Genomic DNA, 14,536 nt, shown 5'->3' with positions numbered 1-14,536 from the left:
AAAAACCTTTTTGTGTTTTATTAACACACATCCAGGTCCCCTCTTTAACGCATCACTATAAACTACAAACCCCTTATCCTTGATGGAAGAACTAATATCAGAGTACTAGTTAGCTTTTGTTTCAACTTTTAGAAGCTCTCTTCACATTCTCTTGTCCACTCCCACTTAGTTCCCTTTTGAGTTAATATTGTCATCAGAATGACAATGATGGAGAATCCTTTTATAAACCTCTTGTAGTATCTTGCCAATATGAGAAAACTACGAATCTCAGTTACATTGGTTGGCCTCTTCCATTTCAATACTGCCTCGACTTTCCACGGATCAACAAGTATACCATCAACTAAAATCACATGTCCCAAGAAGGTTACCTCATTCAACCAGAACTCACACTTGCTTAACTTAGCATACAACCGATGCTTCCTTAAAGTTTGCAGTATTAATCCCAAATGTTGCTCGTGCTCTTGGTCTGAACTAGAATACACCAGAATATCATTAATAATTATTACTATAAACCTATCCAAATATGGTCGAAATACCCGATTCATTAAGTCTATGAACACTGTCGGCGCATTCGTCAATCCAAATGGCATTACTAGGAACTTATAATGTCCATAACAAGTCCTAAACGCAGTCTTTGACACATCCAATTCCTTATTATTAACTGATAATACCCTGATCTTAGGTCTATTTTTGAAAACACCCTGACTCCTTTGAGTTGATAAAAAAGATCATCTATTGTGGTAACATATATTTATTCTTCACCATCAACTTATTAAGCTGTTGATAATCAATACAAAGCCGTAGAGTTTCATAATCACACATAATAATAACTAAGCATCAATGTATAAAATTTCACTAATCAACATAATAAGATCATATATTCTCATAACATAATAAGAGATCAATAGAAAATCCAAGGTGGAAACCACCTTTTATCCACCCTCCATCTTCTTTTCTCTTCTTTTTTTTTTTTTTTTTTTACAAATTAACCTAATTGATGACAAGCCCAAACATTTATTCCCTCAACAAATATATAATTAATATAAATCCATGCATTCAAACCACCCTAACATCAAGAACCCACCTTCACATAATACCAATTCTATTCAATCTAAGAACAAACATGAAAAACAACACTATGGATCATTATGAAGAGTTTTCTTACCCTTATGAAATGAAGAATCAAAAGCCAAAACAAGTTGAATCAAGTTCTCCTTCACACTTCCCTCTAAGCTCAATTTTTCCTTCTCTAAAAGCACACTTAAAATCTTTAAACTCCTTGTAGTCTCCTTAGTGTATCAAACCCTCTCTTTAATTACTTAACACTCTTTCTATCTTACACTTTTTTTTTTCAAGCAATTTCCATGAAAAATGACAAAAGCCCTCTTTTCACATTTTTTTTTCTCTTGGTCGGCTGCACGTTCCCTTTTTTTTTTTTTTTCATTACTGGCAGCTTATAAAGAGGGTTGTTTTAGGCAAAGTTTCAATTTGGTCCTAAAGAAATTTCTAGACACTCATTTGTGCTATTTGTTCTTTTATCTGGAAAAAAAAATATTATCATACTCCAAAATTTTTGAAACTTTAACCTAAGGTAAAATAATATTTTATTAGACTCAATACAAAATTTCAACTTAATTTGATGACCAGATTTAAAGTTATGTGCGATAACATAAAATTAGTTGTTTTGTGATTTTTCGTCAAAAATTCAAAATTTTATATTTCATATTTGTACAAGTTAATATCAATTAATTTAATTAATTCTCCATACCCTTTTTTTTCTCATATATATATATATATATATATATATATAATTTTTATTTTTACCGGGGTTTACAAATATATGACCATACTATTTCACTTAAGGATAGAGCTCAAACTATTAACCTGAGACCTTATAGGTATTCTAGGTTGTAAAAAGATATTATAGAGAAAATAGGTTCTGAAATGTTGGAATCAAGTATAATTCAATAGAATAAAACTTTCATAAAGAATTTATATGGATTATAGGGCCTTATAACAAACTCATTATTAAAGATAAGTTTCCTATATCATTGGTGAATGAATTGTTGGAAGAGTTAGTTGGTTCAATAATGTTTTCCAAGGTAGATTTAAGATTTAGGTACCATCAAATTAGAATGGCTCTACAAGATGTGTTCAAAACTATATTCAATACTCATAATGGTCACTACAAGTTCCTAGTCATGTCTTTTTGGTTAATTAACGCACCTACCACTTTTTAGAGTTCAATGAATAATGTGTTCAAAAGGCATCTTATAAAGTTTATACTAGTATTCTTTGATGATATCCTGATCTATAATAATTTCATAGCAAACCATTTAGAACATCTAAAAATAATGTTTGAGCTACTAAAGTCTCATTAATTAGTTGTAAATAAGAGCAAATATGTTTTTGGTAATGATTAAGAAGAGTATTTGAGTCGTATAATTTTCAAAAAAAATGGTAGCTATTCATCCATAAAAGATTCAAGCTATTATTGATTGACTTGTACTTCAAAACATTATATGGTTATGTTTTTTTTTTTTTTTGTCTCACTAAGTACTACAAATAATTTATAAAGGGTTGTGATTTCCATATGTAAACCAATCGACCCAATTATTGAGAAAATATGTTTTTGTATGGTCTGATGAGGTTTCAGAGGCTTTTGGACATCTAAAAGAGGTTGTGACTCAACCACATATTTTAGCTTTACCTAATCTTAACTAGTTGGCTGCAGTGGAGACTAATGTTTAAATAATAGGTATAAGAGCAATGTTAATTCAAGAGAGACATCTCATAGCCTATATTAACAAGTTTTTAGGACCAAAAACACATGCTCTACCAATTTATAAGAGGGAGATGATGACCATACTATATGCAATTATAAAATAAAAAAATTATTTATGGGATAAACATTTTAAAATTCACATAGACTATGCTAGTTTTAGAAATAAAAAGGATGAAGGATCTTGTTTCTTTCTTCGATGGAGGATAACTATGATACTTTGATAAGTCGATCTTCAATCTAGGATTTCGAGCCACACCTCTTTTGATTAGAGATAAGTCAGGTAGTTCTTCACAAAACGAAAAGAAAACTCTTAAAAATCTTGGCCAAAGTTTATTTATATTCTGATACATATTTATCTTTGATGCTTCTAAAAACTCCAAGATTTCTAACAGATGTTTTTTTTGGTGAGGTTTATGCAATCATAATCACGTTCTGAACAATATACATAAATCTTCTTTTCAATGCACTTCAAATAATCTAGAGTAAACAGCAAATTCCTTCAGCATTATCATCCAAATACAAGTCATGGAAAAGAAAAAATTGTTATAACATTGAACCAAACTGATTGCTAATTTTTTAACTTTCAATCATTATATTCGAATAATCTTTCTATGCATATTAGATTCAGTACGAGATGGTCCCATGAATGCACATCACCATCTAAACAGGAAATGAGAGATAGTGGTTAGTGGTGATTCTACACTACAAGATAAGTTAATTTCAATGTATCATGATTCATTTATTAGTGAATATTCTAGTGTTATTGTGATTGTAAAAAAGATGAAAAGTCTTTTTTATAGTAAAAAAACAGCAGAAACACATGAGATAGTTTGTTAAGGAGTGCCCTATCTACTAGAAGAATTGAAACTAAGAATGTGCTCGTTATTAGGTTATTGTAACCTCTACCCATACCTCATGGACCATTCACCGATATTAGTTTGGGTTTTGTGGAAGGATTTGTCTAAATTTAATAACAAAAGAGGTCATTTATATGATAGTGAATCGTTTTAGTATATTTACAGGTTTTATGGCTCTCATTAACCCATATACTACTTTCATAGTAGCTAAAACTTTCATTGATAATGTTTACAAACTCCATAATTTACTTGCCATTATAGTAAATGATTAAGACATTATGTTTTTGAGCTAGTTTAGGAAGGATTTTTTTTTCCATACCAAGGTGTGGAATTGCATTACTCTATTGTTTACCATCCCTAAATAGATGGTCAGACAGAGACAAGTAAACAAACTCCTAGAGAACTATCTAAGATGCATGACTGGTGAGACCCCTGCTCAATGGTCAAAGTGGTTACCCTTATTTGAATGGTGATATGATACAAATGACCACACCACAACCAAATCCATTCCTTATGAAGTTCTCCATAGTGAGACTCCTCAAATTCACATTCCATACTTCCCTAAGGATTCTATAATTGAAGCAATTGATGATTTCCTAGCTAAAAGGGAGGATATGGTCAAGCTAATCATGAGTAATTTGAAATTAGCTTATTGTCACAATTAACAAAAAAAAAGAAGTGAGAGGGAACTTATTATTTGAGATTGGATCTACCTTAAATTACAACCTTATAAGCAAGAATCAACAAATAAAAAACAAATTGAGACAACATTTGCTATTGGAGATTGGTCTACTTTAAATCACAACCTTATAGATAAAAATCAGTGACTCAGATAAGCTCACAAAAGCTAGCAATTAAGTATTATAGCCTTTACTAGATCATGAAATGAATTGATATACTGGCTTGCAAGCTATGTTTGCCTTCTTTTGTTGCATTTCACCATGTTTTCCATGTTTCTTAATTGAAAATGCATGTGGAAAATAAAATGGTACAAGTTGACTTACCAGTTTTGCCCTGTGTTTTAGTTTCTTAACCATAAGCTGTGTTGGACATAAAAATGGTGAAAATAAAGAATTAGGTTGCCACACAAATCCTAGTTCTTTGGAAAGGTATATCGTCACATGCAACCTGAGAGTTTATTGATGATCTTTATTTGAGGTTTTCTAAAATCTCCTTTTAAGGATAAGGGCACTTTGAAGGAGGAGAAGTTGTCTTAAGTTTATTCTAAGAAAGGAACATAAGTGAATGAAATGAGGAATTAAAGAAGAATTAATTCAAATAAATATGTATGTTACATTCCTTGTGATCTCATGTTTATGGATTGTATTACACATTATTTTATTTAGCTATTTCCTTTCATTAGTGTCCCATATTGTATGCCATGTGCTGGCTTAATAAACGAGTAGAATTGCATTTATTTTAAAAGAATACTTTGGCTTATATGTAACAAAAATATATATATATAAAAAAGAATGATGAATAATTGTTAAGGTTGATTCAAGTGAATCATGCATTCTCTCCATTTCCATAACTAACTTACATTATATTACTAAATTAAATATAAAAAGATTAAATGATAGTTTACTGTTTGTTTGTTTATATATATATATATTATTGGAAATAATGTTTTTGTGGTAGGTTTTCATTAATAATAATAAATTTAATTTCTTGAAATTTGGCTAAAAATTTTTATTGTGTATACTTCCGTTTCCAAAATTGTTTCATGTTTGCTAACTCTTGTATTCAAAAGAGTGCATCCACTCAATGTTTTTTTTTGTTATGGTATTATAAAGATCATAATGTTCTTGAAAAAAAGAGAAAATCCTTGATAAGGATCAAAAAGTTGAATAAAGTGATTGATAATATTTATAAAAATGATTTTAGTTATTTTTTTAATATTTTATAAATTAAATGAACATTGAATTGTATTTTGATATAATTTTAATTAAATTATAAAGCTTAATTCAAATCTAAGGAGGATCAAAAGAAGAAACTAAAGAAAAATAGAGCAAGAAACTCTCGGTTTTATGAATAAATAAAAATCGAACATTAGTTGGGGAAAAAAAAGCTCGAGGGGCATATTTGTAATCCGAGAAAGAAAGAAAGGAAGAAAGAGGAACAACCATGGGCCCAGGAGCCGACACAAAGTCTCTCAAACTTTTGAAATCTTGTGAAAGGGTTGAAGAGCCCACTCAAATTCTCATCACCAACCGATTATGGGTTCGATTGACACCCCCAAAAATCCAGAGAACGGCTCCACGACTCCGCCTCCCACCACCGACGCTTCCGCTACCTACGACGGCGATCAAAAGCCTACTAACGGAATGCCTCCACGTGTCACCGAAATGACGCTTCCGGTCGAATCCGAGGTGGTTAAGAAGAGGAAAACGAGTATGTTACCGCTCGAGGTAGGCACTCGCGTTATGTGCCGTTGGAGAGACTGCAAATACCATCCGGTTAAGGTCATCGAGCGCCGTAAGATGCAGTCTGGTGGGACCAACGATTACGAGTATTACGTGCATTATACAGAGTGTAAGTGTCGGTTTTATTTGCGGATTTTCAATGGTTAGGGTTAGGGTTTTTGTATTTGAATTTAGGAATTTAGGTGCTTGTTTAATTGATGCCGGAGTCATTTTTGGCCTTTGATTCTTCTGATTTATGCAAGTGAAACTTAGAACGTGAATTAACTTGGTTTATCAACTTGTAATGTCTAATTATATTTCTATGAGAGTATGATTTGGGGCAAATTCTGGTACGGAAGAGAATGGTTGCTGCATTTGAGGGAAAATGTCTTTTCCTAAAAAGGAACTGATTCTTTGGAGTTTTCTTCAGAATAACACCTGTTAAGAGTGGCGTGTGAAGAATCTGTGAATACCAGCTATCATCCATCCTATTTTCCCCCCCCCTCTCAAGTGGAGGGAAAATGTCATGATATTCAGATCTGAGATGTGTGATTTTGCTTGCAAAATATTATGTACGGTTGAAGATTCTAGCTTTTACACCTTGAGTTCTTCGTTGTGCGTGTTCAAAGTCCTATTGCTCACACCTTCAAGGGTAGAACTGTGTCACACGATTCCATAGGAAGACAGTAACTGCAAAAAGCTGATGCACATGAACCTATGTGCTCATACTGGCATGCGATTTCCAGTAGTATTGGGATATAATTCATTTTCTTGTCTCTGTTTAGCTAGTAAATAGATGTGAACTGGAATTCCATCAATGCAAATATTGTTACAGTGATAAATTATTTGGTGTGCCTACTTTCTCATTTTCTACATGTTTATTAACCATACACTGTAGTGATTTTGGGAGTTGTATTTATTCAAGTCAATCTTTTTTACTCTTTGACAGTCAATAGGAGGCTTGATGAGTGGGTGAAACTTGAACAACTAGATCTTGATTCAGTAGAGGCTGTTGTTGATGAAAAGGTGGAGGACAAGGTAATCATTTTTGTTTCTTTACTGTTTTATGAGTCAATGATGTGCCCCTTGCCATTGACATTAAATGCTGTCCATCTCTGAGACCCATTTGCTCTAGAATCTTCCTTGCAGTATTATCTATCATTCTTTTCTATTGAAATGATTGGAGAAAATGTTGCGATGGATATTCCAGGTAACAAGCTTGAAAATGACACGCCACCAGAAACGGAAGATTGACGAGACGCATGTGGAGGTATCTTAAATTGTTCTTAACTGTTTGTTGAAAGGTTGCTTTATAGAATTATTCTGGTAGTTACCTACCATAGGAAGCATGTCTTCAATTTATTTACAAAACACAAAAATGAGATGCTTCACACTTGCAAGAAGCTTAAGCAATATATGATGCATAAATTTTACCTTTCAAAATATGGCCTTTTACATATTCTATGATTTCTAACATAAGCAAATGTCTGAATGTCGCATACAACTACTTGTGTTCACAATAACTTTTTCTGTGCAAAATTTCATGATTTAATTGACGGAGTAAGGCACAGAGCAAACTACTGACTGTTAATGCATAGCTCTTGTGAACCTCTGAAGTATGTAGGTCCATCAAAGCACTATTGAGATTTTGCATTTTATAATTTGAAGATATCATTCTCAAATTTTTAGGGCCATGAGGAGCTTGATGCTGCCAGCTTACGTGAGCACGAGGAATTCACAAAAGTAAAAAATATAGCCACCATTGAGCTTGGAAGATATGAGATTGAGACATGGTACTTCTCACCTTTCCCACCAGAATACAATGATTGTCTGCAGCTGTACTTTTGTGAATTTTGCCTCAATTTCATGAAGCGTAAAGAGCAGCTCCAAAGGCATATGGTGAGCCGTGCCTCAAATTCTTGTGCTTGCCTTGATTTATGGTGCTGCAATTGTGGTATATCTGTTGCAAATAGAGATTTAAATTTTGAGTACCGACTACTGAGTGTTCTTTGATCTGTCTGCTTGTAGATATTATTTTCCTGATTTTTTTTGTGCTATTCTTTTAACCAGCTTCTTGCCACTGATCTGTTTGAAATGATGACAAAAAAAATTAGTTTTTATTAAGCCAAATTTCTATTAGTTCACAAAAAGCTTCACTATGTACTCTGCATGCAAATGGCCTATTTATGCTTAGGTCAAAATTTTGAAATAGTATACAAAACAGTATTTTTATTGAAATGTTTTAACTCAGTTATTTGAATTCTTGATCACTTTCTTTTTTAAATCAGCATCTTTATTTTTGACAGTCATAACATGCTATGAGGCTGTTGGTTGTCTTTTTAAATTTTTTTATATGGTTCATGTAGAAGAAGTGTGATCTCAAGCACCCGCCTGGTGATGAAATTTATCGAAGTGGCACGTTATCAATGTTTGAGGTATGTCATAATGTTGCTGATTATATGTTGTTATTCTCTCATCTGATTTTTAAATATCTTGTTCTGAGTTTGCTGGGACCTGCTCAGATTTCATAGCACATTACTGGACTGCTAGTATTTTTCTCAATTGTTTTCTTTCTTTTATATTTTCCTGCTTTGGTGGTTTTCAATTCTTTTTTATAATCTACACTTCTCACAACATAAATGATACTCACCACAACCTAGTTGATTTTGATTTTTGCAAGTTGCAAAAAAGCCAATTGACCTTGAAGCATTATGTTGGTGATTCTGGTTATGAAAATGTAGTAATCCAGTTTTCTTTTTTCCCTCAATCTCTGCTATCCCACAGGTTTAAGTTTGTAGTTTTGCAGATCTGAATTCTGTAGTTGATTTGACTTTTCTTTGATTTTTTTTTTTTAATATTCAGATAGATGGCAAAAAGAACAAGGTTTATGGGCAGAATCTTTGTTATTTGGCGAAGTTGTTTCTTGATCACAAGACCCTTTATTATGATGTTGACCTATTTCTATTTTACGTTTTGTGCGAATGTGATGATCGAGGATGCCACATGGTTGGATATTTTTCCAAGGTAAATGCTGCTGCTTGTAATTTCTTATGCTTTAGTGCATGTGGCACCAAAAAAATTACATCTCATAGCATCTATGTAAATTTTTTGAAGGAACATCAAAATTAACATGAAAAGCATGTCGTGCATATTGGCGCACCTTCTGTTTTCCTTTAATGTTTCAGCTTCTTTTGCTTTAGGGACTGGATATTCATTTGATCATTCTTTTTTGCAAATCCTCTGTATTCATCACATTTGATCAGTCAGCAAAGCAATTTTCTAAGATAGAATTCCTGGACATCGTGGTTCTGTTATTTTGAGAAACTTTAAATAATTCTGTATTTAATGGATCATGCAGGAAAAGCACTCTGAGGAATCCTATAATTTGGCTTGTATCCTCACCCTTCCTCCTTATCAAAGGAAAGGCTATGGAAAGTTCTTAATTGCCTTCTGTAAGCTCCCCGCCTTTTTAATATCCTGTGTTACTGTACAAATATAGAACTGTGATTATGTGTCCAATTTCTTCTTTTTTTTCCCCTTTTGTATTGGGTGTGGGGAGGAGTGAAGGGATTAGTGTTGTGGGGAGATAAGATGTGGCATGCTGTAAGCAATTCTTATCTAAATTATGGAAGACCAGAGAATAGTAAATTGGAAAAGATGAATTTACCATTGGATAGAGAAATCAATATGGATTGCTTGAATCCTGTAAATTATCCGCAGCTGGATTTTTTTATTTATTTATTACTATCAAGAACCATTGATGCAGGTCTTTGGAAGGCACTATAATGTGAAAAACAACTTTATTAGGAGAGTAGTTATCATCTATGCTACTGAGTGTTTGGATTGTGACAACCCTTTAGTTGTTTAAGTGGATCATAGTAGCTGTAGTTGAATAATCCAGCAAACACCTTCTGGTGCTAACTCCAAATTCTAAGATCCTTTTTCACATTGATGGTTTTCATTTTATCATGCACAAAGATGGCTATGCTGTTTATTTTAAATATTTTTTTTGTATATGGGATTGATTGATGTGTATTTATCATGGTACAGCATATGAACTTTCCAAGAAAGAAGGTAAAGTTGGCACACCTGAAAGACCCCTTTCTGACCTGGGGCTGTTGAGCTACAGAGGATATTGGACCCGAGTTCTTTTAGACATCTTGAAAAGGCACAAGGGCAATATTTCTATCAAGGTAAGCATTTTCTTGAGAGATCAAGACAGTTTTCTTTCTGCAGTTCTACCGATGCCATCATCTACTTATTTGAGTTGTGTTGAGAAATTCATGGCTGTTACCGTCCATTCTGTTTTCCCTAGCATTGTGGGCATGTTCTTGCCTTTCCTAATGGACTTTGATATTCAACAATTATACTATAAACTTGGACTTAGTTATCAGGCAGGAGCAATGGTTGTGGGTGTTTGTGTGTGCATGAGTAGGTGAGGCTCGAGGATGGTAAAAACAAAAAGGTGGTGCACTGTATGGATTGGTTGCCAGTACCACACCTTGAACAAATGCGACCAAATGTTGGCCAAAAGTGGCCACATCCAGTCACACTTGACAGCATGTTGGACAACCTCTGATCAGCTGTCAGAGTGTTCAGCTATTGGTACATTAAGTTGAATTTAAGTGAAATTTTCCATCTGTCTACCAGCATTTGGTCCATGGACAGTCCTGGTAACCAAGAGATATCTGACCAAGTTTGAAAATCTGAGGTCAATGCCTTCACTCTTTGGCAAAGGCACCATAAAATGTGCTGTATAGCAAGTGTAGTCTTACTTGATAGGTTTGAGTTCTATTTAAGTTTTACTGGAAGAGGAAAGGAAATGTTCCTTCAGTGTCATTCTGATGCCGAGTCTTGGTAAATCATATCCAATAGTTTCTTCTTTGTTTTACATAGTTTCCCATCAATTTGGATCAAGTGGCTGGTGCCATGTTAATTCTTTATTGGGTGACTTCTATACTCTCTCAGGAGCTGAGTGATATGACAGCAATAAAGGCAGAGGACATTTTGACTACCCTTCAGAGCCTAGAACTGATTCAGTACAGGAAAGGGCAGCATGTGATATGTGCGGATCCAAAGGTCCTGGATCGTCATCTAAAAGCTGCTGGCCGGGGTGGTCTTGAGGTTGATGTTAGCAAATTGATCTGGACTCCTTACAAAGAACAAGGTTGATGTTTGATACTCGCATTAATTGATTGCCATGTGCCTCGACTTGTACCTTTAGCTGTATAAATGTAGATGCCACGAAATTAAATTAGGAGAATGTGATGATCGCAGAGCCATTGGCTTTCTGGTGAATTAATCCATTTCTCTTACACCACCCAATTTGGTATCTGGTATACATGTAATGAAAATAATCTGTATATTTTATGCTTAAAATAGATGTTTCGATACCCAAGCTTCTGAGAAATTATTTTTTTCATTCTCAAGAAGTGTCCTGAATTTAAGGTAGGTTTAGATATCCCGAAGCGTTAATCCTCACAAGTTTTGTTCTGAAAATCTCCTGGATGAGAGAGCTTAGCCCGCGCTTTGTTTTTCTCTTTTTTTAAAGGTGCTGAACTCTGTAGTTTCCTTTGACCAGGAACAAAAAGGCTCCGGCCACATTTCGTATTACAGTTTCAGAAACAGTGATCCCATCTACCCATTCGGAAAATTACTGACAATACAGAAGAAACCCTGCCTTTATCACCTTTATTAGTATGCTGGTGTGTTGATATTATTCCATTCTTCTTATATGAGATGCTAGGAGGCCTCGTCTTACGAGGAACTCAAATCGGAGGTGTGGGTGCGAGAAGGCCAAACATTGGATATGGTCGCCGAGCAATCTTATGCACTCGTCGTGATCTAGACTTCCCGCTTGCAATGATATTTAAAAAATTACCTGCTTTGTTATTATTATTGTTGTTATTTTTTATTAATATAGATTGTGTATATCTGTATTAATCTTATAGATTTTAAAGTTAATAACTATGTAACCTTTTAAATATTTTCATATACACAAGCTAACCCGAATTAATAACAATAATAATAATAATGCGAGAACAGAGCAAAACTCTTGGTTACTTGCTTGGTTATTTGTTTCATGAGTTGTGAGGCGTTTAAAATACTTGAATGGTGAACTCCCTGTTTCTTCAACAGGCATGTGCTCTGTGCTCGCTCCGTCGGCATTTATATACAAGTTTCCAGTCTCTCTCCCCACCGTCGTCACCTCATGATCACATGATTTAAGAAACTTTCTACCCCTATTTTAATGTGAATATAGGTCTGTGACTTGACAAAGTAAACTTTAATAGAAGCTCAAGTCCCTGTATCGAATATGACCCACAATTGACACCCAAACTACTGGCATGAAATTCAACTGACATGATCTAAATATTGATAATTTCACAAGAAAAGGGGAGTACAGTAAAAGTCTGTAGATCTAATCATTGATAGATGATTCATATACATTCTTAACAGCACCACCTCACTGTGTTTGCTTTTCCAACGCAGGATTAAGAAAATAATAACAGCAAAACTGGACTTACAAATACATCATTAATAACCATATACATCTCCTATGTGTGCTTGTGCTTTATGTTAACTCCCCTGCTGCTTGGAGCTGCTCATTAAACAGTGGTTGGTGCAAGATTATTCCTATTAAGTTGCAAATTCTTCAATGCTAGCCCACCGGATCTCCTCTTCCAAAGACTACTCGCTTCTCTGCCGTCTGCTGGTTGCTGGACCTTCTTGATTACAGGCAAAGGAGGATCCATATTCTCTATGCTAACTGAAACAGCATTCTCTTTACTATCATCAATCTTGGGTCCCCTCGCACCATTCACCATCACTTCTCTTCTTCTATGAGCAGCACTACTGGTTATTGATGCGGTGGTGCCACTAAGATTCTTGCCAGAGAAGATCCTCTTGAGCTTGGAGTACTTGACATTGTTGTTGTTCTTGGTAGTAACTGTGAGCTTGTTAGAAGTAGGGAAGCCAACTATCTTGCTGTTTATCTTGACCTGCCCCATGCAACCGATCTCTGGAGATAAAGGGTCAGTACTAGAGATGGACATGGACCGGTATTCCCATTTTGGAAGAGTCACATCCTTGATGGTTGCTCCTGAGCATAACATAGGCAAGAATGTGCTCTTGTGTTGGAGGTGAAGGTTTTGGTTGTGAAAATGGTGGTTGTATCCATTACCCATGATCTGTCTTGTTGCTCCTCTTGATCCTTCTTTTAAGCCTTTACAGAGACAAAAAGAGGCCAACAAGACTAGAAAGTTTTGGAGACTGTGAAAAGGGAAGGGTTGTTAAAAAGACATCATTGAGCTCCTCATGTTTTTTATTTTTTATTTTCATAAGCGGGGAGAGATAGGAGCTGAGTTTTCCAGAGTTAAGAGGCTAATGTGTCAATATGTGGCTACTTGTCTTGATTCTGCCACCACTATCTAATTTAAATTATTGAAGTGTATTGTACTTTGCCCTGTTTCTTCTGTTTTACCGAGTCTTTTAAGTTAATGTCCAAGAGTTCTAACTCCTAATTACGAACTTAAGCAAAGAAGTCAGAACTCAAATCTCTTGGACATTCTTGAAAATTCCACCCCACACACTCACACAAACAGACAGGGGCCATTATTTTTGTACTTTGCAGTATGCGCACTTCGAACTTGAAAGATAGCTAAATAAGGGTGATGATTTCTTAAGGGTCCCTTGTGCCAATTTTACCTGCTACTGCTGGTAAAAAATCATATGCTGACCCCCTCTATGTCCCCTTGTGATATAGATTAACATGTAGCTAACAAATTAAAAAAAGAGTGTTATTTTGCTTAAAAAAATATATAGAAAACCTATTTTGTGTTGTAAATATAAAGAAAATACTTTTATGACTTATTTTATTAAGAAAATGAGGAATGTACAATATACAATGACAAACATGCCAATGTAGGAGACAAATTATATAGAAAATCATAAACCTAATAATCAAATAATTAATTCTAAATCCTTATCCAAGATATCTAAACAATCCCTCTTGCATAAATATCATATATGTCCAACTTGTTTAGAAACTTTTAAAGCACTCAACTTGAAATTGATTTGGTTAAAATATCGGCCAATTAATCCTTAAATTTAAATTTGATCATAGACAATTCTTTTTTTTTTTTTTCCAACTCCTACTTGATAAAAAGTCTATCTAGTTTTACATGCTCATACCTCTAAATTTAGATTCTGCATGTAACAAGATTACCACCTACAAAAGTAAAGTAACTAGAAGTAGATCACCTATCATCTATTACTTTAACCCAGTCAGCATCAATATATGCATCTATATTTTGACAATATGTATTTTTAATGAACAAAATTCTCTTTCGAGGTGTAGCCTTCAAATATCTCAAAATATGTATAATTACATTCATATATTTTTCTTCTGAACTATGCATAAACTTATTAACAATACTCAATGCATAAGCCAAATCTGATCTTGTGTGTGCTAAGTACACCCCCATCTCCTA

At 34.2% G+C, this 14,536-nt stretch overlaps 2 protein-coding genes across 3 annotated transcripts; one reads left to right on the top strand and one right to left on the bottom strand.

The window, feature by feature from the left end:
- Window positions 1-5,792: 5,792 nt before the first annotated feature.
- Window positions 5,793-11,466, top strand: LOC118029344 (histone acetyltransferase of the MYST family 1). 2 transcript variants are annotated; one of them, XM_035033219.2, is made up of 9 exons: window positions 5,793-6,174; window positions 6,994-7,082; window positions 7,255-7,314; window positions 7,734-7,943; window positions 8,414-8,479; window positions 8,907-9,068; window positions 9,403-9,496; window positions 10,095-10,237; window positions 11,013-11,466. In XM_035033219.2, exons 1-9 carry the CDS (start codon window positions 5,859-5,861, stop codon window positions 11,214-11,216), a joined length of 1,344 nt encoding a protein of 447 aa, XP_034889110.1. In that variant the 5' UTR covers window positions 5,793-5,858; the 3' UTR covers window positions 11,217-11,466. The 2 variants fall into 2 exon arrangements, with proteins under 2 accessions (XP_034889110.1, XP_034889109.1); XM_035033218.2 differs by having other exon boundaries at window positions 5,794-6,174; window positions 8,411-8,479.
- A 1,186-nt stretch (window positions 11,467-12,652) lies between these two features.
- Window positions 12,653-13,231, bottom strand: LOC118029182 (uncharacterized). The gene has a single exon (XM_035032996.1). It carries the CDS (start codon window positions 13,229-13,231, stop codon window positions 12,653-12,655), a length of 579 nt encoding a protein of 192 aa, XP_034888887.1.
- Between the last annotated feature and the right edge of the window lie 1,305 nt (window positions 13,232-14,536).

The sequence above is a fragment of the Populus alba genome, chromosome 5 (genome assembly GCF_005239225.2).
Source record: "Populus alba chromosome 5, ASM523922v2, whole genome shotgun sequence".
Taxonomy (NCBI): Eukaryota; Viridiplantae; Streptophyta; class Magnoliopsida; order Malpighiales; family Salicaceae; genus Populus; species Populus alba.
The sequence above is the reverse complement of the archived record's forward strand: the minus strand, read 5'-3'. Positions and strand labels throughout refer to the sequence as shown.

What these genes read in the sequence shown, in the direction of transcription:
- LOC118029182 (XM_035032996.1), bottom strand. Translation starts at nt 13,231, where the DNA reads ATGGGTAATGGATACAACCACCATTTTCACAACCAAAACCTTCACCTC.
- LOC118029344 (XM_035033218.2), top strand. Translation starts at nt 5,859, where the DNA reads ATGGGTTCGATTGACACCCCCAAAAATCCAGAGAACGGCTCCACGACT. An exon ending in TTGACGAGACGCATGTGGAG is followed by an intron (nt 7,315 to 7,733) that starts GTATCTTAAATT and finishes TCAAATTTTTAG; the next exon opens with GGCCATGAGGAGCTTGATGC. An exon ending in TGGTTGGATATTTTTCCAAG is followed by an intron (nt 9,069 to 9,402) that starts GTAAATGCTGCT and finishes TGGATCATGCAG; the next exon opens with GAAAAGCACTCTGAGGAATC.